This window comes from Ranitomeya variabilis, chromosome 3, assembly GCF_051348905.1.
Source record: "Ranitomeya variabilis isolate aRanVar5 chromosome 3, aRanVar5.hap1, whole genome shotgun sequence".
Lineage (NCBI taxonomy): Eukaryota > Metazoa > Chordata > Amphibia > Anura > Dendrobatidae > Ranitomeya > Ranitomeya variabilis.
This window is the reverse complement of record NC_135234.1, coordinates 451,906,945-451,931,249: the sequence shown is the minus strand read 5'-3', so window position 1 is coordinate 451,931,249 and position 24,305 is coordinate 451,906,945. Positions and strand designations below refer to the sequence as shown.

The 24,305-nt window shown below is 41.8% G+C and overlaps 1 protein-coding gene across 1 annotated transcript in view; it reads right to left on the bottom strand.

The window, feature by feature from the left end:
• TMEM255B (transmembrane protein 255B) overlaps nucleotides 1-24,305 on the bottom strand; it is a 103,021-nt gene that overhangs the window by 5,970 nt on the left and 72,746 nt on the right. The window contains exon 7 of the mRNA XM_077296558.1: nucleotides 10,999-11,158. Within this exon, the coding sequence (XP_077152673.1) occupies nucleotides 10,999-11,158 (160 nt within the window). The remainder of the gene's footprint in view (nucleotides 1-10,998; nucleotides 11,159-24,305) is intronic.

Genomic DNA, 24,305 nt, shown 5'->3' with positions numbered 1-24,305 from the left:
AGCGTGAACTTGCGAGAACCAAGATAAAACAATTGAATCAAGCTCGGGCATGTCAGAGCCTGCTCGCTCAGCTTGCAACATCTTGATACTGGTTTCATTAGCTCACTCTGAAAGTTCTTTTCTTTGAAAGTTATATTTTTTTGGCATTGTATATCTTCAAAGATACTGTCTCTTCCTAAGGTGCCCAAAACTCTCGACCTTACAAGTGCAGTCCACAGCTGTCCCTGTAGTAGTGACCCTAAAAAATTCCCTATGCAGCTTCCCAAAACGTTTCCACCTCCAAGATTCATCAGGGCAATTGCATACTGTAGAGGTAATCCAGAGGGTACACGCTTAGTCACATGTAGTGATTTTCAATATTCACCCAGGGTCCAGTGCTCATGCCGAGCTCACAATATATAAATATGGATTACTACCATTATTGATTAATAATCAGCACCTGCTTGGTTAAAATTTCCCTAGCCTCCTATTCACAAAAACAATCCTCTAGCAATATCTGTTAGTTATTTTACTGACATCCTACCTAATATCTATAAAAAGTTAGTTTAACGCATCTCGCTGCTGTACTCTGAGAACAAACTAAAACCTATTAGAGTACCTAGCGTACATCCATATTTTGCGGGGTTGACAATATGTAGCTAAAGGGTATGTGCACACAATGACATTTAAACACCAGCGTACCCGCCAAGTTTTTCTTTAAGTGGTTCTTCTGACATTTTTTGCATCTTTTTTGTAATTTCCTGAGTGCTTTTGCAATATCTTTGGTTGCTGGCAGTTTTTCTTTTTTTCTTTTTTTTACTTCTATGTATAACATATTGAGTGGCTTCCTAGCCAAAGTCACCTGAAGAATGGTCAGGTCACTTCTTTTAGTGGCTTTCAAAGCCTGGAGTGGTTGAAAGAAGCTTTAAAGTCTTAACATATGCACAGCAAGTTGTTTGACATTGCAGTGCATATGTTTATTCTTCTTAGAATTTTTAGATATGTCATGTGCACATACACTTAAGGTTTATATTGATTTGAATTATTGAAAAGTCTACAAACACAGCGTTTTGGGGTTTGTTTGTCTTTTTAGCCATTTTTGCACCAGTGGCAGTTTTTTGCCATTGTTTTATATAGGCTTATGTGTAGAACTTCAGGAAAAATAATCAAGATGATAAAGCAAAAAAGCACCCTAAAGAGTTTGGAACAAAATGGTAAAAAAAAAGCTTTAAACATGCTACTTGTGTGTGAAGCAAATCTTAAAGAACATGTTAATAGGATATACCATCCTACGTTGTCTATATGGGCATGCAGGTCATAGAAACTTGAATAAAATGATATTTTGATATCTGCAATCTGACCTTATTAAAAAAAAATGTGGATTTCTCTGGAATATGTAAATGAGCTGTTAAGATCTGTGAGCTGGACACAGATCTCCCAAAGAATCTGACTTCAGAACTTATTTTAAATGAAAGGCATTACCAGTATGAGACTTGTAAATCAGGAGAGCAGACTGTCAGCCATTACATGTCTCACACTAGTAACGCTTCCTTTCATTTACAATAAGATCTATGGGCTGGATAAAGATCTTCCTGACAATCTGCCTTCAGAATCTAAAATCTCATTTACATATTAAGAAAAATGTGGATTTCTCTGGGATAAAGACATCAGTTTGCACATATCATGGTATCCAAATACAGCTGATCAAGGGGTGTTAGGTGTCAGACCCCCACTAATCTGACACTGATGTCCTAAACAAAGGACAAATCATCAATATAAAATTACTGGAGCAAATCTTCTTTAATAAGATTCTAGATTCATGAACCGTTGTGAAGGAGAAATTGAAGGAAACTGTAATGGTCACTTTTTGGTGTATTACAAATTTTGCCCTCTTCAAATAACTTCTCTATGGTTGTTGCTTCATTTTTACTTTCAGCTTGCCATGTGGTGTTATATTTGATGCATGTTTTAGAAATGTAGCAAAAGTTTTCTGTGCTTTGCTTGTTCAAATCATTTTTTCAAAATAGGCGCCAAAATGAAATGCACCAAGTATAACAGATGTTGCATGATTAGGTTGTCCCAAAATAAATGGCCAGAAAAGATAAGTAAAAAATTACACCCAATAATCTCCTAATGAGTGCAAGTGCTCGTTACTCGAGTTTAGTTCGCCTAATTTGCCTAGGGTGCTCAGGTATGCACCGAATATCGCGAGTGCTGGAGTGATATGTTCGTGTCCCTGCACCCTCATGTTTCACGGATGTTAGACAGCCACAAAAAATGCACAGATTGCCAGTGTATGTCAGACACACCCCACAGGTTTTGTGGCTGTCTAATAGCCACGAAACATGCAGGTGCGTAGCGACACTGAAGCACCTGCAATACTCTGTGCATACCTCAGCATCCTAGGCAAATATGGCAAGCTAAACTCAAGTAACGAGCACTTGCGCTAATCACTACTATTGATAAATTATCCTCTTACACAGGTCAAAATGACTTATGCCTAGTAATTAGTGTTGAGCATTCCGATACCGCAAGTATCGGGTATCGGCCGATACTTGCGGGTATCGGAATTCCGATACCGAGATCCGATACTTTCGTGGTATCGGGAATCGGAAGTTTCCAGTGTATGGTTCCCAGGGTCTGAAGGAGAGGAAACTCTCCTTCAGGCCCTGGGATCCATATAAATGTGTAAAATAAAGAATTAAAATAAAAAATATTGATATACTCACCTGTCCGGAGGCCCCTGGACTTTACCGCCGTAACCGGCAGCCTTCTTTGCTTAAAATGCGCGCATTTAATGGTTTCCGTGACGTCACGGCTTCTGATTGGTCGCGTGCCGCCCATGTGACCGCGACGCGACCAATCACAACAAGCCGTGACGTAATTTTCAGGTCCTGATGCCTAATTCTAGGCATTCAGGATTTGAAAATTACGTCACGGCTTGTGATTGGTCGCGTCGCGGTCACATGGGCGGCACGCGACCAATCAGAAGCCGGCTCCCGGTTACGGCGGTAAAGTCCAGGGGCCTCCGGACAGGTGAGTATATCAATATTTTTTATTTTAATTCTTTATTTTACACATTTATATGGATCCCAGGGCCTGAAGGAGAGTTTCCTCTCCTTCAGACCCTGGGAACCATCAGGGATACCGTCCGATACTTGAGTCCCATTGACTTGTATTGGTATCGGGTATCGGTATCGGATTAGATCCGATACTTTGCCGGTATCGGCCGATACTTTCCGATACCGATACTTTCAAGTATCGGACGGTATCGCTCAACACTACTAGTAATGAATTCTGTGCATCTTTAGACTGTTGGGTTTTACTTTATTTATTTAGCCTAAAACCTGTAACTTATAGTAAAAATGATGTATTTTACAAAGTCCATTTCTAGGACCTTTTATAAAAATGTCTAGTGAGAAGTAAAAAGTGTCTAAACTTTTAATGTACTTGGCATATGATGATAATGGCTATGGAGGATATGTATTAAATTAAAACATAACTTTTAATAAATATGTATAAAATACTCGGGTCCTAACAAAAACACATACATGGACAGTGAAACAAGGTGCTCAAGTGAACCAGTGCTCTAGATAAAAAATTGGAACAGTCTTACCAATTTAGACGGACGAATGGAGAAAGTCTCGCCAATACTATAAGGTGGGTGGTTCCAAGATGAATACAAAAATACAAAAACAAACGAGAAACAGGGCCAAGGGTAGGGAATAATATTGCTGTCTTCCCTGTAAACCCTTGAAGAGCTCCTGTCCTAACAAGGACAGGCCCCAAGTGAGCCCTGCTATGGACACCCACCAACCAAAGAAAAATACCCTAAATGTCTCTTATTTCCCTACGCGTTTCAACTCCAATGAAGGAGAATCATCAGGGGAATTGTATATAGTAAAGAAAGAAAGAACCAATGGGTCTTCTTAGTAGTCCAGAAAAGACAGTCCATTATAATCCATACTAGTCCGTATGTCTCTGTGCATATCCGGTCCCGCAGTGGCCGGGAGTCCCGGAAAAAAGGTCAGCAATGGCTGTGTCCGTAGCTTAGAATAAATCCTCACTTTTTGGTCAGAATTCCCCCCCTTTTATATTAATAAATATATACCCATCAGCTGTTCAAATCTATACCTCAATTAAGCAAGGGGTGGTACTACATACCAAGTCCTTGCTGCGTCCATTATCTCCCCGCGTGCTGCACTGGTTCCGGACGCTGGGACGCATGTTACCGGAAGTTCTGACGTCACTGTACAAGGTCTATATCCCTATTGGAGAAGGGGTGGTAATACGTACCGGATCCTAGCTGCGTCCACTGTCTCTCCGCGTGATGCACTAGTGCCGGCAGCTGGGACGCATGCTACCGGCAGTTCCAACGTCATTGTAGAAGGTCACTTCCGCCCACCATATTTTCGAAGTCTCCACTACTCCAAGGGAATATCAAAGAGTACACCATACTTTTTTATGATGGTACTCATATAGATAGAATGTGATTACCCTAATGTCACCGTGGATGCTTTTTTTCAATCTACGCGGTCAGCGTTCGTACGGGGTAAAACCAATTGTAAACGCCATATTGTGTGTGTTTCTTATGGCGGACAAAATGTCTCCAAATGGTTAAAAGTAGAGGCATAATCCTATAACAGAGTACTCCTACACCGCTTGAGGAAAAGTATTCCTCACATCGAAAACGGCGCCCCCATATAGGATCATAACTATCAATGTGGATACACTATCCACTATCATGTGGATATCGGACAGAACATCGGCATTTACCTTGATGATGTCCTTAGACCCTTTGTATTATCCCTCCCGTCATATGTTAGGGATACGATGGACCTACTCCGCAAACTAGATGGCATTTACCTGGAACCTGGCACATTACTTGCCAGTATTGATGTTGAGGCCTTGTACTCCTCAATCCCACATGGTTGTGGGATTGAGGGGGTGCGTCGCTTTCTCAGTACTAGGGGTTGTCACTTTAATGCCCACAATGAGTTCATCCTGACCCTTCTTGAGTTCGTACTCACTAATAATTTTTTTACCTTCGATGGCAAGACCTTCCACCAGCTCAAGGGCACTGCTATGGGGAATCCCTGCGCACCCACCTACGCAAACCTGTTCCTGGGCTGGTGGGAGGATTGCATTGCCTTCTCGGAATCACACAGCAATTACCTGGCCCATATTGATCTATGGGTCAGGTATATTGATGATATTTTTGTTCTATGGAAAGGGACAAGAGATGAGTTTGGGGAATTCGTCATGTCTTTAAACAGTAATGATGTGGGTCTTAAATTTACCTTTGACATACAGGATTCACAATTACCTTTCTTGGATGTCATGATTTCTAAATCAAGGGATGGAGACCGCTTGGAGAGTACTATATACAGAAAGCCCACCTCAACTAACTCTCTCTTGAGGTGGGATAGTAATCACCCCTACTCTCTAAAGAAGGGCATCCCAAAGGGTCAGTATCTGAGACTGCGACGCAACTGTTCTAACCAGAAAGATTTCAAAATCATGGCCGATGACCTCAGGATGAGGTTTTTGGCCAGAGGTTACCCGGATCGGATTTTGCGGGAAGCATTCCGATATGCCAATCAACAGGAGAGGGAGAATCTCCTAACACCTCGAATAGAGGATACTGAACCCTCTAAGGTGACGAGATTAATTTGCACCTATGACAACGGTGCATCATCTGTCAAAAATATTATACGAAGGCACTGGGGCATCCTAAAGATGGATGAGGACCTAAGGGATACTCTGGGAAACGAACCAGTTATCACTTATCGCAGAGCTAAGACATTAGGCGATCGGCTTGTACATAGCCATTTTAGTACACCCAAGGAAACGACCTGGCTCCCACAAAGACCAGCGGGATGCTTTAGATGTGGTGGTTGCATGATGTGTGATTCAATATGCACCGGAAAAGAATTCTTTAATGAAAATACACAACAGACGTTCAAACTAAGAAAGTTTATTAACTGTAAAAGTACGGGTGTCATCTATAGAGCCATTTGCCAATGCGGCATTACCTATGTTGGAAAAACAATCAGGGAGTTGAGGAGGAGGGTGGGTGAACATCTAGGGGACATACGAAATAAAAGGGATACCCCAATTGCTAAACATGTCAACAGTATGCATGGGGGGGGATATGAGAGCTATGCGATTCATGGGGATTGATAGAATCGACATGCCAGTTAGAGGTGGCGACTTGGACAGACTTCTGCTTCAGAGAGAGGCCAGCTGGATTTTCACGCTGGACACTTGCCATCCTCAAGGCCTGAATGATCAGATTAATTTCGGATGTTTCCTATAAAATATAAATTTCCCACACACACCCCCCCTTTTTCCCCCTCCTTTCCTCTCTTCCCCCTCCCCCCCCCCATCCCATCCCTGTATATAATCCCACGCTAATTTATTATACTTCCCCATCTTTATATGAATTGTTAATTTTATGAGTAGGAGCCAAGCTATTATTTATCTTATATGGCTCCATTTATATTTATGTTTCATTTCTGTATTCGGATTCAAACATAGGCCTTGAACCATATAAACAGCCAAAGAAAACAAAATAAGTCAGATTGAAGTATATCATATAGTAATGGAGCCATTGCTTTCATCTATTGTTACTTTCAGAACTATCATCCAATGGATATCCTATTTTGGATGTCGAACTTATTTGGAACCTTGAAAGTACCTCCCTTTCTCTTTTTCTTGGGACCTATCATTCATGTTATTTGTAGCATCCTCCACACTGGCCCCTTCGGTTATATTGGTTTATACCTCTCTATCTACATTCATCTAATAATTTGAATATGGATGACTTCTAATAATAAGAATTTTAATATGGAGTTTTTCTGTACCATCGTTAGGGTCAACATTAGAGCCACTATAAGGGTTTACTGATGGATATTCATGCACTTTAGCTACGGGGCAGGACTATAAAACAAGCATATTTTCATATTCTATCTATATGAGTACCACCATAAAAAATACTGTGTACTTCCTTTTCCCTCTCCCCCTCCCCCACTCTTCTTCCTCTCATTTGCGGCATATTGATTTCTGGCAGACTTGGATATGTATGCTTTTGAGATGATGAATGTTTGTGGGGGCTTATGAGACATGAGGTTACACCATTCTATCCTCTTTCACTCATAGTATCTGTTATGAATCAATATTTAAAGGAGATCAAATATGGCACCGACTAACGGATAGTAATGTCTGGTGTAGGTTCATCTGTGGGTTATAAGATGTATCCACATTGATAGTTATGATCCTATATTGGGGCGCCGTTTTCGATGTGAGGAATACTTTTCCTCAAGCGGTGTAGGAGTACTCTGTTATAGGATTATGCCTCTACTTTTAACCATTTGGAGACATTTTGTCTGCCATAAGAAACACACACAATATGGCGTTTACAATTGGTTTTACCCCGTACGAACGCTGACCGCGTAGATTGAAAAGAAGCATCCACGGTGACATTAGGGCATTAGGGTAATCACATTCTATCTATATGAGTACCATCATAAAAAAGTATGGTGTACTCTTTGATATTCCCTTGGAGTAGTGGAGACTTCGAAAATATGGTGGGCGGAAGTGACCTTCTACAATGACGTTGGAACTTCCGGTAGCATGCGTTCCAGCTGCCGGCACTAGTGCATCACGCGGAGAGACAGTGGACGCAGCTAGGATCCGGTACGTATTACCACCCCTTCTCCAATAGGGATATAGACCTTGTACAGTGACGTCAGAACTTCCGGTAACATGCGTCCCAGCGTCCGGAACCAGTGCAGCACGCGGGGAGATAATGGACGCAGCAAGGACTTGGTATGTAGTACCACCCCTTGCTTAATTGAGGTATAGATTTGAACAGCTGATGGGTATATATTTATTAATATAAAAGGGGGGGAATTCTGACCAAAAAGTGAGGATTTATTCTAAGCTACGGACACAGCCATTGCTGACCTTTTTTCCGGGACTCCCGGCCACTGCGGGACCGGATATGCACAGAGACATACGGACTAGTATGGATTATAATGGACTGTCTTTTCTGGACTACTAAGAAGACCCATTGGTTCTTTCTTTCTTTACTATATACAATTCCCCTGATGATTCTCCTTCATTGGAGTTGAAACGCGTAGGGAAATAAGAGACATTTAGGGTATTTTTCTTTGGTTGGTGGGTGTCCATAGCAGGGCTCACTTGGGGCCTGTCCTTGTTAGGACAGGAGCTCTTCAAGGGTTTACAGGGAAGACAGCAATATTATTCCCTACCCTTGGCCCTGTTTCTCGTTTGTTTTTGTATTTTTGTATTCATCTTGGAACCACCCACCTTATAGTATTGGCGAGACTTTCTCCATTCGTCCGTCCAAATTGGTAAGATTGTTCCAATTTTTTATCTAGAGCACTGGTTCACTTGAGCACCTTGTTTCACTGTCCATGTATGTGTTTTTGTTAGGACCCGAGTATTTTATACATATTTATTAAAAGTTATGTTTTAATTTAATACATATCCTCCATAGCTATTATCATATTAATCCTGAGGGTTTAAGACATGGCTAGTTTTATTGCAAGCCTTAGCTGCTTTCTACTTGGCATATGAGCAAGAATTCTGGCAATCTGAGACAGAATTCTGGTGGATTTTAGTAAATGCTCCAATGTGTACAAACATTACTCAACTTCAACAGAGCTAAGAAAATTCTATAGCCATCAATGTGCACTTACAATCTACACAAATGTAATGTATTAAAACATTGGGGGTTTTTAATATCAATATTTCCACAAAAGAAATGGTTGCGTGATGTTACATGTAAGCCTGATTTTATCCATTGGATCTGACACATTATTGTAAAAACTATATTTGCTGTAAATGCCTAAGCAAGATTTATCAATGTTTTATCATAACTTTCACCACTTTTAGTACATTCATTAAAACTGGAATATGGGGTGCAGTTAACCTTTTTCTAGGCATGAAATATAACATATAACCAAATACGGACTTATGTGATAAAATAGCCTAAAGAAGAGAACCATATGTGATATTAAAATATTTTTATCAAAACTTTATTATGAATCATTAAAATACAAATAAAAGAGTGACACAAAAACAAATATAGCAAAGTGTCCAGTAAGGGGGATCCTAGTCCTATCAAGGGTGAGTATTTCACCCAATACTTCTGTAAATATCAACATTAACAGCAAGGGTAGTAAAAGTTGAAACTTCTCCCAATAATAATATATACAACAATGGTATTGGTACGGATAGTACGATCAGATGCATAGGTTAAATAACCATGTTACCCATGTGCTGAAATATACCTGAAATAATATGGTCAGGGTGATGTGCAAATAAACCATATAAATGTACAAAAATAATAGCTTCAGATAAGCCTAATTAAATGGGTGCTCAAATCATCCCATACCACCACAGGGAATGCAGAGATTATGCACAGCAGTGTGTTATATATAGATTATAATGTAGTTAAATGGCTCCATGCAATGATACTGAAAATATACAGCACTATACCTTAGTACAAATCAACCACTGGACCAGGGAGTTAGGATAGGTAAGGCGCCCCCCCCCCCCTCACCCCGATGCGTGTTTCGCTCTGAGCTTCTTTCGGGGGTGAACATTGAAATTCCAACACCATGGAAAGGTTGTGGATTTATTGAAATCATAGGGTCGATATGATATGCAAATGATGAAAAAGAGGAAACCAAATTTTCAAAACATTTTTATTCAGATTCAACTATGAGCACCATGTACAAAAAATACTGTACACGCACTTAGGCCTTGGCATGCTATCAATAAGGTTATTAATGGTTGGCTATGGAATGTTCTGCCACACTGAATGCACTTTAGCACACAATTCATCAAGATCACCTGCTGGCATTCCTATTTGTAAATGCCGACCAATGACATCCCAGAAGTGCTTAGTGGGAGACAAGCCGAGATAAGCCACTGTAGTACATTGAGGCCATTGAGAATGATCTCAGTAGCTTGAGAAAAATGCAGCCTGGCAAAGTCATGTTGAAAAAATGGATATTGTGAAGGCCTTTTCATGGTCTTGCTCACATAGTCTCGACGACAATCAATGTGTTATGACTGTGTAGCAACTCCCATGAGAAAATAGGTAAAACATTAAAAACAGCAACTGACCCAGCCGGTTCCTGTACAGACTAGAGATTCTGACACCGCAGTCCCTAGTGGTACCTTTTGTAGGCTGGAATAGCCCTAACAACAGACTAAACTGCGGCAGCTCAGAACTATACTGCCCGGAAGGCCAAACATACAAATATGTACTCACAGACAACAGAGAAGAACACCATGGATAAAAGAAAGGATAATTTAATAGGAGAGGATGGGGATTTTGCACACAGCTGAAACACCAAGTAACAGTCACAGATCAACACTCCAAACAGGAGTTCGCATCTCTGCTTCAGGAAAATGGCCGCCGCGATCTCCATCTGCGCACGCGCGGCATCCCGCGGCCATTTTCCTGAAGCCCCGGGCAGCAGAGCGCTCCATCTGCGCACGCGCGGCCACAGGAAGATGGCCGCCCCCACCGATCACCAGGGGAATAGCGCACATCGTGCTCTTTTCCCTCCCCTGTGCAGTGGATTCTGGACTTAGGCATGCGCAAACCACTACGCCACCAACGGAAAAATAAGCAAGATCTGGGGGAAGACACCACGCCCATCTGACCAGACCAGCCTGATTGACAGGTGAAAACGGCTACTTTGGTAACGTATTTCGGCAGCATAGGTGGGGAATCGGGGTACACAAAATACACTATTGTAATGCACAGCTCAGGCCCTATTTAACCGTATTTTTATCTCATACGGAAAAAACGGGGTGACAGGTGCCCTTTAACCCCTTTTAAGTCCTACATGTGCTAAAGCATTTTCTGAGTTTTTTTTTTTTTTTTGCTTTTTAAAAAAATATTTATCTGCCACTGGAATTCAGATTTTCAAATCTATAAAATACCTGTATGAAGGCAAAAAATGGAAAACCTACCACGTCTTTAAATGCTCCAATGACGGCCGCAGTGACAATGCCAAGGAACAGGCCCACAATATTAAGGATGGTGCATGTCCACAGCAGCCGATATAAATGAACAACATCTTCGCAGCTGTTCACACCTACAAATTCATAATAGCTGGTGACTTCATCTGAACTGCCAAAATAAAGAAAGTTTGGTAAAGGGAACAATTTAAGTTGTATAAAGCTGTTAGAACAATATGATTTTATGCGAGTGCATTTATGATCTAGTCTATATAGCTTTCTACTTACATTTTTCTTATACTATTACAAGGTTCCTGACTTTTTTGTTCATGGGGGCAATGAGATAAAACCACATGCCGCTCCAACTGAGCTGCTTTGGCGCTTCTCTCCGGTCACTATTTCCATGATTGCAGTGATGATATGCTGAAGTGATGAAGCCAATTACTGGTCTGAGTGGTCTACTACGGAGGCCAGTTACATAAGGTAGATAGCATGTCATAGTAGCACATTCTTTTATTATTTTATCACATTGCACTGCCTAGAACAAATTTGTCAGAAACTCAAAGAATCTCTGCCAGAATAGTGAAAGTAATGTAAAATGTATGTATCTGAATTTGCTAAGAGAATTCTATGTGGACAATGTTTTTCCTAGATCACTTTGACACTTAAGTATTTAACCCCTTTGTAACCGAGCCAATTTTGACCTTAATGACCAGGCCAAATTTTACAACATTTTATGTGGTAATAACTCTGGAACTCTTCAAGGTATCCCACTAATTCTGATACTGCTTTTGTGACATATTGTACTTCATGATAGGGGTAAAATTTATTTGATATGATTCGCATTTAAATTTGGCAAAGAGTTTGAAAATGTTGCTATTTTTTAATCTTTTAATTTTTGTGCCCTTAAATCAGAGTTATGTGACACAAAATAGTTCGTAAATAACATTTCCCACATGTCTGCTTTACACAATTTTGAAAACATGATTTTTTTTTGTTAGGGAAGTTAGAAGGGTTAAAAGTTAATCAGCAATTTCTCATTTTTCCAGCAAAATTTATAAAACCCTTTTTTTAGGAACTACATCATATTTGAATTAACTTTGAGGGGTCAATATGACAGAAAATACCCCAAAATGACACCATTCTAAAATCAGCACCCCCTCAAGGTGTTCAAAAGCACATTCAAGAAGTTTATAACATGAGAAAATGGACTGCGAAACCCACAGCTACGACACAAATTTTAATAACATTAGATTGTCATATTGAATATGTTGTCATTAGTGTTGAGCGCAAGTGCTCACTACTTCGGATGCTCAGGTATACACCAAATGTCGCTGGTGCTTCAGTGAAATACTCGAGTCTCTTCCCCGCATGTTTTGCGGCTGTTAGACACCCCCCAAAAATGTGGGGATCTGCTATACTCTGTGCATACCAGGGCACCCTATGCAAACTTGATTAGCAAGCACTTGCGCTAAACACTAGTCAAGTCGTCATCATTTTTTTTTTAAAAACACAATTCTAACTCCAACCCTAACCACAACACAAACCCTGACCCTATCTGCAAAGCATGGGAAAAAAAATTACAATTTTTTAATTTATACATTTTTTTCTAACTAAGGGGGTGACAAAGGGTGATTTGATTTACCAGCTTTTTTATTTTGATAACTGCCATGGGGTCTCAGTGATCAAAAGTAACCAATAGTAAAAATTCCCTTATGTTGCCTGGTACCAGAAGGCAGATCTTGGCGAGTGCACTGCATATGCTCCCGCCATTTTTTTCCAGGAAGATGACACAGAGGGTTGGCAAAGATATAGGTGGGCTCGGGGGACCCCATTACTCTCTTATCTGATATGCTAAATCAGACTTTTTTTTCTTGTGATCGTCATTATTCGGTGAATAACGGTAATCATGTGACATGGGACCATAAAAACCAGCCCTGATCATGTTTTCCAAGGTCTCCGCTACCCCCGTTAGCTGAGCCCCCAAAGATATTCTGACGCTGGCGAGTGCTATACCCTTATTTCTCAGCGCCGTTAAAAAGCGGTACCAAGGAATTGGTAAACAACTGCTGCCGTTAAAAGGCGCGTTGGCGATCGTTAATGGGTTAAAAGACACAAATTCACAACATAAATAGTTTCAAAAAATTGCAACACTATCACACTCAAAATTGTATTTTTTTTTTAAGCTATATGTTACTTATCCTGGGTCCCATCCTGGTATATATTCCACATCTTGGTATATGTCCCCCGTTTTGCCGCTGTTTTTTAATGTATGGAAAAAATAAATCATTATATTCACTAGGGGTGTACATAGAAGTCATGGACCTTTCTAGAAAAAGTATAATGTATGCCCCATAGTCCTCCATATAGTATAATTGATCCCATAGTCAACCATATAGTGTATTTCACAGCCCATAGTCATCCATAAAGTATAATCCACTCCCAGTGTCGTCCATAAAGTATAATGCACTCCATAGTCATTCATAAAGTATAATGCACCCCATGGTCATCCCTGTACTAGTATGACCACTGATTTTTTTTTTTTTTAAATGAATATACACATTTCCTTTGCACGCATCCTCTTGTGAAGCTGACAGCTGACTTCGGCGTGTGACTGGAGCGTGTGACATCACTGCCATGTGCCCCAGCACGTGCACGCCTAAGTCAGCTGCTGGCATCTGATTAGCTGGCAGTGTATGTTGTGGTGCGAAGACACAATGTGTCTGTGCACCGCAATACACTTCAACTGGATGTGCGTCTGAGGAACCCCACTGGGCCTGATCGCAGCTGCGACTGTTATGACTACACTGGTTATGCAGCTGTCCAGATGTATACTGCATCTTTTCCTAACCGGGAACTTTTCTGTGCATATGCATTAAAAATGTATGCCTCAACTGTGTAACAAAAACATGGCATGACATAGGTTAAAATGTACTTATCTAAATGTTCCCTTCCTAGAACCCATAGGCAGCAAATAATGGGTTTAATCATTTGACCTGCTACTTAGACCTTAGGCTATGTGTTTATCTGCAGCAATAGGAAAAGTATATTAAGGGCAGGAAAGCTGTGCTGTCTATGAACTCCAGGAACTTAAAACTTTGGGTAAGTAAATTTGAATCTTTCCTGGATGTCCTACAACATAAATTGGATTTTATAAGCATGAATTAGGTGAGATTATGAAATAGTTGTTGTTTGCTCAATCACTCTTTCGTCAAAGGCTGAAACATCAAACTCAAAATCAATGCAGTTATGTTTAATGACTATGGAAAAACATGGTCAAGTGGCAGCACCTCTGCATATATGTTCAGGATTAATGTGGTTCGACTCTCATCAGAAGCTGGATGTTCAACAAGTAGGATGTGCTTTAACAGAGATAGGAGAATCTTCAGTATCTCTGACCCACTATGTTCAAGAGGAACATGGGCTGATTCTGCTCAGAATCTGGGTGTTCAGCTACTAGTATGTGCTTAAACACTTTTGCCGTGGTATGCTATCAATGAGGAAATTAAGATGGTTGTCTGAGGAATATTCTGCCACACTAAATTAACTTGGGAGCACAAATCTTGAAGATCCACGGCTGGCAGCTCTATTTACAATTGCTGACCAATGTGATCCCAGATATGCTCAATGGGTGACAACCATGTAGAGTCACTACAGGCCATAGTAATACATTTAGACCCCAAAGGCTGCTGACAGTAGCTTGTCGTTATTATGTTCAAAACTGGCATCCGTGATACTTTTGAGAAATGGCTGTAACATTGACTCCATAACTAACTTTTACTCTACTTGGAGTTGAGGCTAGAGACGTCTGACTACCATACATTATGCCATAAACACAACGTAATCACGGGAGTATGACCTGTGTAACGTTCCCTCATGATGGACTCTTCATGACATTGTCTCTGTTGTCTGTCCATATTTGAAGGGTTACCCATAATTATTCATTCTGTTCTACAAGCAAAATTAGAGGTCACATACAAACTTTAAGGCCTTAAACAATGTCTACACAAACGTTCAGGAGGCATTTCTATGACATTGTTCTACAAGCCAGACATTCAACTGGCTTGTAGAAATAATCAGCACCCCCTCCGACCTCTCTTCCTGCCAGCGTAGCAGTAAATGGTAAATGGGTGTGCCTTGAGGTGCAGCTTGGGACGTGGTCGGAATTTGCAGCGACACACTGATGCATAATTTGTCCCTCTTCTTGTTCTGTAAAAGTTAGGAGGTATGCTTATATAGTTTGAAATGAAACGTGCCATACTCTTGCCTTTCTCTTGACTCTCCTAACTCAAGGGTCAGAGAGCAGTCAAATGCTGCCTTTAACCCCTTCTAGTGCATATGCAGAGTTATGCTGGTTTTATTGGGGATGCAACGGGCATAAATAAAGACAGAGGATTGGCGAAACTGCTAAAAAAAAAAAAAAAAAAGCAGCCTTTGCACACAAACGCCTTGACAATCTATTCATGCCTCATGAACGTTTCAATGTTTTTTTTTCACGTTACACCCACACACGTAAATGCATTTTATATGATATACTAATGCAAAGTAGAAAGTATTTGTGAAGTCTAAAGGAAATGACACATGTTTTTCTAATTATTTAAAAAATATAAACCTGAAAATTGTGAAGTGGATTTGTATTAAGCTTCCCTGAGTCAATACTTTGTATGACAACCTTTCACTGCAATTGCTGCTGCCAGTCTCTTGGGGTATGTCTCTACCAGCTTTACACATCTAGAGGATAACATTTTTGCCCATCTTTCTTTGCAAACTAGCTTTAGCTCAGTGAAATTGGATGGAGGTGAACAGCAAATATAACCACAGATTCTCAATGTAGCTCTGACAGTATGTTTAGTGTTATGATCTGGTGACCTTGGAGCCGCATGAAACTTCCTCTGGAGTCGGTGGAACCTGTACTGACCGCAAATCCTGAACTAACACCGCAACTAGAAGTAGCCGTGGGGTGTGCCTAACAAAACCCTAGACACCTCGACACAGCCGGAGGACTAAATACCCCTATAGATGGAAATAGGAATGCTACCTTGCCTCAGAGCAGACCCCCAAAGGATAGGCAGCCCCCCACGAATAATGACTGAGAATAGGAGAAGAATAGACACACGCAGGTAGAAAACAGGATTTAGCAAAAGAGGCCACTCTAGCTAAATAGGAAAGGATAGGACAGATTACTAGGCGGTCAGTATTAAAACCCTTTCAAAAATATCCACAGCAGATAATACAAAAAGTTCCACAATTTAACTAAAGACATGGAATGTATATCTGCCACTCCAGAGAATCCAACAAGACTGAGAAAATACTGACACAATCTAAGCTGGACAAGAAAACACAAAGAATAGCACTGAATTGTGAAGCACACAACATGTGTGCCACAGGAAAAAAAACCCAGATACTTATCTTTGCTGATTTGGCAGAAAGGCAGGAGGAACCAGGCAGAGGTCCTACACCTCCCAACAACAATTGACAACTGGCAAGGACTAACGAATCCTGCACGCCTAAATACCCCAGTCAGAACTGCAATCAGCAGATAAACCTGACCAGGACTGCAACTCAGGGGCAACTGCATTACCACCTACAACCACTGGAGGGAGCCCAAAAGCAGAATTCACAACAGTTTAGGGTTGAACCTACACCCAGCTCAAGTTTTTTTAGCAGCCTCTAACAGATTTTCCTTCATGATGGCCCTATATCCATCTTTACAACAACTCTGACCAGCTTTCCTGTCCCTGCTGAAGGAAATGGTTCCCAAAAGCATGATGCTGCCACCACCATGTTTGACGGTGGGGATGATGTTGTTTTCAAGGTGATGTGCAGTGTTCGTTTTCTGCCACATATAGTGCTTTGCATTTAATCCAAAAAGTTCCACTTTGGTCTCATCTGACCAAAGCACCTTCTTCTACATGCTATGTCCCCTGAATGGCTTATTGCAATATGCAAACTTCTTATGGCCTTCTTTCAAAAATAGCTTTCTTCTTACCCCTCCTCCATAAAAGCTAGATTTGTGGCATATACGACTAATCATTGTCCTGTGGACAGATTCTCCCACCTGAGCTGTGGATCTCTAATTAATGCTCTCCTTGCTTGGCATGTCAGTTTAGATTGACAGCCATGTCTTGGTAGAGTTGCATTCCATTTTTATATGATAGAATAAACAGTGCACTGTGAGATGTTCACAGCTTGGGCTATATTTTTTTTGTACCTTATCCCTATCCCTGCCCTACTCTTTTCCACAACTTTATCCCTGACCTGTCTCGTGTGTTCCTTGGTTTTCATGATGCTGTTTGATCGCTAATATTCTCAAGCATCAGAAGCCTTCACAGAACAGTAGTAGTTATACTGACAATAAATTACACACAATTTAATAATTGAGACTTTTTGAGGCATTTGGTCACTCAAAATTTTATGAAGGGGTATCTGACTACAGGGAGCTGAATAAAAAAAATACACATCACATTTTCAGATTTATATTTTAAAATAATTAGAAAACCAATGTATCATTTCCTTTACACTTCACAAATACTTGCTACTTTGTGTTGATATATCACATAAAATATCAATAAAATACATTTAAGTTTGCGTGTCTAACATGAAAAAATGTGGACAAGTTCATGGGGTATGAATAATTTTTCAAGGCACAGTACAATGTATCCACAATCTCTATCCCCTCTGATTAAAGTAAAATAGCAACGTGCAAACAAGCTTCAGTGAATTTTCCATTCCTTTGTCATGCCTCTCATTACTATTTTAAACAGGTTGTCCAGGATTAATCATTATTTCCCTATAGGTTTGCAGATGTAGAATATACCAAAGATAACAATTTTCACCCTCGCCTGTTGGCTCTCCACCACGTCTCCCAACTTTGCTAACAGGTTGCAATTTTGACGGTATGACCATAGTTCACATGACTGTTGCTGCCAATCAGGCCTGCCACTAGGAATTTCAGGGCCCCATAATGGCAAATATTTTGGGCCCCTATGAGGCACCACCCAGGCTCCACCCCAGCTCTGCCTCCACCCCTCAAACATTCCACAGAACCACCGCCCACTCTTAATTTAACTCCACTTCTGCACCACATCCTCACCAATCACACATTAACAGTATGCATCGGACACCATATCCCATAAATAGCCAACAGCTTTTGTTTTGGCCAAAAGATTTTTTTAAGCCGCCACCACAAGGTAGACTCTTTTGGATGGGCTATACTCTACTCTAAACTACTAAAAAATTCTTAAAATATCCAATACTCTTTTTAGGTATATTTTTATTTATTTTTCTTTAAGGGAAAGAGTCACATAGATTTTTTTAAAATGACCATTTATACCACAACATACCATGGACAAATATCATCACACCATGGCCATACCACGTATTACAACATAGTGACCAAACAATACCACATACAAGGAACAAATACCACCACACCATGACCAGACCACATATTACTACCCTCATAGTGATTAATTAGCAACTGTACTCTTTTCCTCAATTCAATAAGTTACTCTTCTGCATCTTCAATTATATTTACATGCCGCTTCCGCCCCAATTCATTGTCGTGCCTCCTCTCTCCCAGACCCATCCTCAATTTATTATCAACTGCTCTCCCTCTCTTCCAACACATCATATACTCTCCCCACCCTCAATGCATCATTTGCTGCCCCACCCCTAATTCATGATCATTTGTTGTCCCCCACCCTCAATTCATCATCATTTAGTGTCCCCCAGTCTTAATGCTGTCCCCCCAGCACAAGTCATCATTTGCTCTCCCCATCTCCCACCTTCAATTCATAATTTGCACTCCCTACCCCCCACCTTCAATTCAATTGCAGTCTCCCAAGCTCAATTCATGATTTGCAGTCGCCCACCCTCAATTCATCATTTGCAGTCCCCCTCCTCCCCTCACCCATTTAATTCATTTTATAAAGAAAAAAGTTTTTCTTGCATACCTCACTGATGATCCCCTGCAGGAGTAGCTCTGCGTCTGGTGTCCTGGCAATGGCCAGGGAGCTGGAGCTGCGCAGCCGTTCAGGTTAGACAACCGTGGAGCTCCTGGAAAGCTCCCAGCACTGAGGTGTGTGGCGCACAGCACTTTATTAACCCTTGGGGCCTGGTGAGGAGAAGCACAAGAGTCTGGCCCCCCTCTTTCCTTTTGCTCACCGGGCCCCATACAGAAGTAAGGGCAGTAGTGACCTGATGGCGGCCCTGCTGCAGAGCACTGGAAGCAACAGTCTTGATGAGATAGAATAAAACCACTGAGCTCAATGATAGGTCACATGCAGTTGTCATGGTGCAACTGCTGAAGTTTTTTTAAATAAAACTCCAGGACAGCTGAGGAGAACCAGTGCTGCAGCATGATTGCATGAGTATAATTGTCTTTATTATCTTTGCATAGTCACAAAACACAATTAGTTTTTAGTGCACCCATATGTCCCCCAAACAAAGCACATTTTAATCAATAGATCATCCAATAAAAATAAATTCGACAATTGGATGTTTTAAAAAAATGATCCTACGCTGAGATCTTATAAATGTGCCCCTGCTGTGTTCTGTGTAATGGCTGTGTCTGACTGTGCTGGAAAATGGTCTGCACATAACACAGCTCCTGGGCAGGGGAGGAAGCAACAGAGTAAACAGACATTACAGCAAGGGATCACATCTGCTGCTTTCTGTGAGGTAAAACATTTCTCTGCCTGTTTAAAAACATGTTTTATTTCACAGAATCGGCTTTGATCGTGTGCTCCAATGTCTGTATACTCTTGCTTCCTCCCTTGCCCAGGAGATGTGGTATGATCAGACCATGAACTGGAGCAGTTCTGCATGGTTGGATACAGCCATTACACAGTACACAGCAGGGGCACATTTATAAGATTATCTCGGCACTGTAACATTTTTCAACACCTCTAAGTTTGGAGCTTATTAATATTCCAAGATCTACTGATCAAAATGGAATTTGTTTGTGGGAATACCCCCTTATATCTGGGAAGTCCAATAAAAAATGTCTAGCTGCATCACTTTGGCATAATAAAATCACTGCAAAAATACCATGAAAACATACCTTGGAAAATACAGTTTTGTTTTTTTTTATGTGGCAGCTTAGACCACACGATGATTTTGGTCACAACGCATGTCGTGCGTCTAAAGATTGCATTGTGCTGCTACAATGCACTGTACTATAAATAAATGAAATACGGTACTTTTATTTTTTTGCAACCTAAGTTATTACAGTATTTTTTTTTTTTTGCTTGTATGTCATTGTCATGTGACCACATTCACTAACATTAGGGCGCATTCTAAAAGCAGCACAATGTCATGTTTAGCCACAAGAAATGTGTCAAAGTCAATGTCATTGTGTAGTCCCTGACCAATATCATGCACCTCCCTGCAGTATAAACTCTGCAAAGCAATACATAGACAGCATTTGACAATGAACAAGTAATTGAAATAAATAGAATTTTACATTTATCACACCATTACAGCACTATGTACATGTCACACAAAAGCAGCACACAATACCCTGCAAACACCATACAAACATTATGCACATGACACACTAAGCAAACGTCACATAAGCATAGTACAACCCACCCTTCACACAAGCGCAATACTCACATCATACAGTTTTAGTGCACATTACACAAACATTATGCCCACATCACACAACCGGAGCGCATATGTTACACAAACACTATGCACAAGTGATATGCCTAAAGGTACCTTCACATTGATCAACTTAACAACGATATCGCTAGCGATCCGTGACGTTGCAGCGTCCTGGATAGCGATATCGTTGTGTTTGACACGCAGCAGCGATCAGGATCCTGCTGTGACATCGTTGGTCGGAGCTAGAAGGCCAGCACCTTATTTCGTCGCTGGATCTCCCGCAGACATCGCTGAGTCAGCGTGTGTGACGCGGATTCAGCGATGTCTTCACTGGTAACCAGGGTAAACATCGGGTTACTAAGCGCAGGGCCGCGCTTAGTAACCCGATATTTACCCTGGTTACCAGTGTAAATGTAAAAAAAACCAAAACACTACATACTTACATTCCGGTGTCTATCGGGTCCCCCGGCGTCCGCTTCCCTGCACTGTGTCAGCGCCGGCCGGCTGTAAAGCAGAGCGGTGACGTCACAGTGCAGGGAAGCAGAACGCCGGGGGACCCGACAGACACCGGAATGTAAGTATGTAGTGTTTGGGTTTTTTTACATTTACACTGGTAACCAGGGTAAACATCGGGTTACTAAGCGCGGCCCTGCGCTTAGTAACCCGATGTTTACCCTGGTTACCCGGGGACTTCGGCATCGTTGGTCGCTGGAGAGCTGTCTGTGTGACAGCTCTCCAGCGACCACACAGCGACGCTGCAGCGATCGGCATCGTTGTCTAGATCGCTGCAGCGTCGCTAAATGTGACGGTACCTTAAGTCATACAAAAAAGAGCACATGTCAGATAAGCACAGTGCACGTCAGACAAGTACAGTCCACACATCATACAAACACTGCAAAAATGTCACAAAAATACAAAAAAAGGCACGTAAGAACGGAGAAGATACCACCCAAGCACAATGCACACATCACACAAACACAGCATACATCATACAAGCACAACGCACACTCACATCATTGTGTGGTAAACACTATGTCCACATCATACAAGTTTAGAGCAATCATCACACATGCACTGTACACTAGAGATGAGCAGACACCTGGATGTTTGGGTACAACAGGTTCAGCCGAATAGTTAGCTCGGGATCGGGTACCAGAACAGTCCCCAGACCTGAACCCAAACCCAGCCCCCATTCACTTGAATGGGGAGCCTGAACATCCAGTGTTTGCCATGCTATCATGTACATGACAGTGCAGCAAACACCGCTTCTATAAAATCATCACCACCGGTCAGAGATTCGCGGTTTCCATGCTGTCAAAAGACAGTGTGGGCGCTCAGCTGTGATCAGAAGTATAAAGTTTACCTCCAGTCATTGGTGTCGGCTTATGGAACTACTGCTCCCATCAGCTGACGCCTACTGCCGCTAATAACAGTGAGAGCAGGAGCGGCTGATGGGAATATTCAGCAGCCTGCTCCTGCGCTGTAAATAAATTTTAAAAAATGGTGTGGATTCCCTGTATTTTTGATAACCAGCCAGGCAAAACTCAAGAATAGAGGGGTTTCCACACTGTATATTTTAATTATTTAAATAAATAATTTTAAAAAACTGCATGACAACCAGCTAAGCTAAAGCAGACAGCTGGGGGCTGGTATTCTCAGGCTGGTAAGAGGCCATCGATATTGCCCCCCAGCCTAAAAATAGCAGCCCACAGCCACCCAGAAAATGCACACCTATTAGATGCACCAATTTTGACGCTTTGCCTGCTCTTCCTACTTGCCCTGTAGCGGTGGCAAGCGGGGTTCATATTTGTGGGGTTGATGTCACCTTTGTACTGTCATGTGACATCAAACCCACGGATTACTAATGGAAAAGCGTCTATAAGACACCTGTCCTTTGCCAATCCTACAGATACATGGAAAACAAAGACACAGCCAGAATAAAGTATTTTATTTGAAAAAACAAAACAAAGTTTTACTTTTTTTATTTGAAAATAACAAACACAGTTATACTCATCTAACGCCTAATTCCACTGAATCACATGTCTGGGGGACAAATAGTTTTCAACTTGGATGGTGTCAAGATGCGACCATCCAGGCTGAGAACCACTGAGGAATGAGCTCCACAAAGGATAAGATAGTCCAGAAGCCGAATGCAGTTCAGTAACCGGATAAATGTCCAAGGAGATGAGTCTAATAATCCAGCAGACAGAGGATAAAAAAATGGTCCATATGTTTCCCCTTCTCTCTGACGTGCTGTGTTCACATCATCATTCCACACAAGACTGATCTCTCTGCTATTTTAAGTCTCCCTCCTCATTCACAGGTCAGGAGGGGGAAGGTTGCAGGGGCTCATTGTTTCAACAAGCTAGGTCAACATGTCATTAGCATATTAGCAAACAATACTTTGGGGGCTGATATCAGATGGCAGCAACAGCCATTCATCAATTAGCAACTAACTCATTCTAGAAGAGAACACCATGAAAATAAGTAAAATAGAAATATACACAAAAATGATACCCACATAACATATCACACCATCACAACCTCTCCCCCTCATAATAAGTGAGCACGCTATGAGGTCTTCACAGACCTCTGGCCTGCTCACTTTAGTCCACATTGCTCAATTGTTTATAGTTCCTTGTACAGTGGCAGGGGTAGGTCAGCCTGGGGAGCCTATGGTTCTTCTTGTTGAGACAGTCCATCGCGTTCTGGTGTTGGCTTCCTCGCTTGTATTGGATGGAGAAAGCTGTAGGGTTGTAAGGACAAGCTCCACCACAGCAATCTTCCATTATCTCCCATGTGCACAGTTTCTGCCCTTAGCCTAAGGGCTGCTAAGGTAGTGTCACCCTCTATTTCTCTCCTAAACTCCTCTCTATCCCAAGACTCTCCCAATGTAGTAGCAGTGAACGTATTGCTTACCAACTCTGATGCAGTTCGTGTTGGTTGCTCCCCGGTGTGGTCCGGATGACGTAGTGCTTGAAGGGCCTGTAGTCGGGTGACTGCTAGCACAAATTGGCACTGTAACTCCCCAATGTCATTCCCAAGGAGTATATCTGCAGGAAGTCCTCCCATAACTCCAATCCAAAACAGTTTTTCTCCACAACCATAATCCAAACGCACAGAAGCTCGCTGTATATATTTGCGGGCACCCCCGCCAAGACCATGGGAATTTCCAGACCCTGGAAAAATTGCCTCGGGTCGAACCCCATGGGGGTCAGTGATAGTAATGCCCCCGTGTTTCTAAATCCCGACACTTTGTATCCATCAATTAAGACGTCCTGCTGGTGGCGTTGCCATTGCTCTGGGTAGCTAAAGGACAAAGGCTGAAGTCTGTACATTCCAGGAGGGGTATCTATGGTGGGGGTGGTGGTAGCTCTTCCTCAGGCGGGATGGAGTGTACAGGATGCACTGGACGAGGTGGGGCTCCCTCCGAATCCTTGAGGGACAGCCAGACTGCAAATGTCCAGGTCGCCCACACCCATAACATCTCCTCTCTGCGATACCCCCAGGTCGTGGTTGGAACTGTTGGGACCCAGGATTGTGAGGCGTGATTGTCATCGGCTTGCGACTAGGTGGAAGGGCAGATATAATCGGAGGGGGCCAGGGCGCAGGAGCAGGCCATGGTTTATTGTCCAGAAGGCTCCTCCATTGTGGCCGGATAGTAAGGGCTTCATCTGCCAGGGCTGCAGCTCTATCCATGGTACACGGCG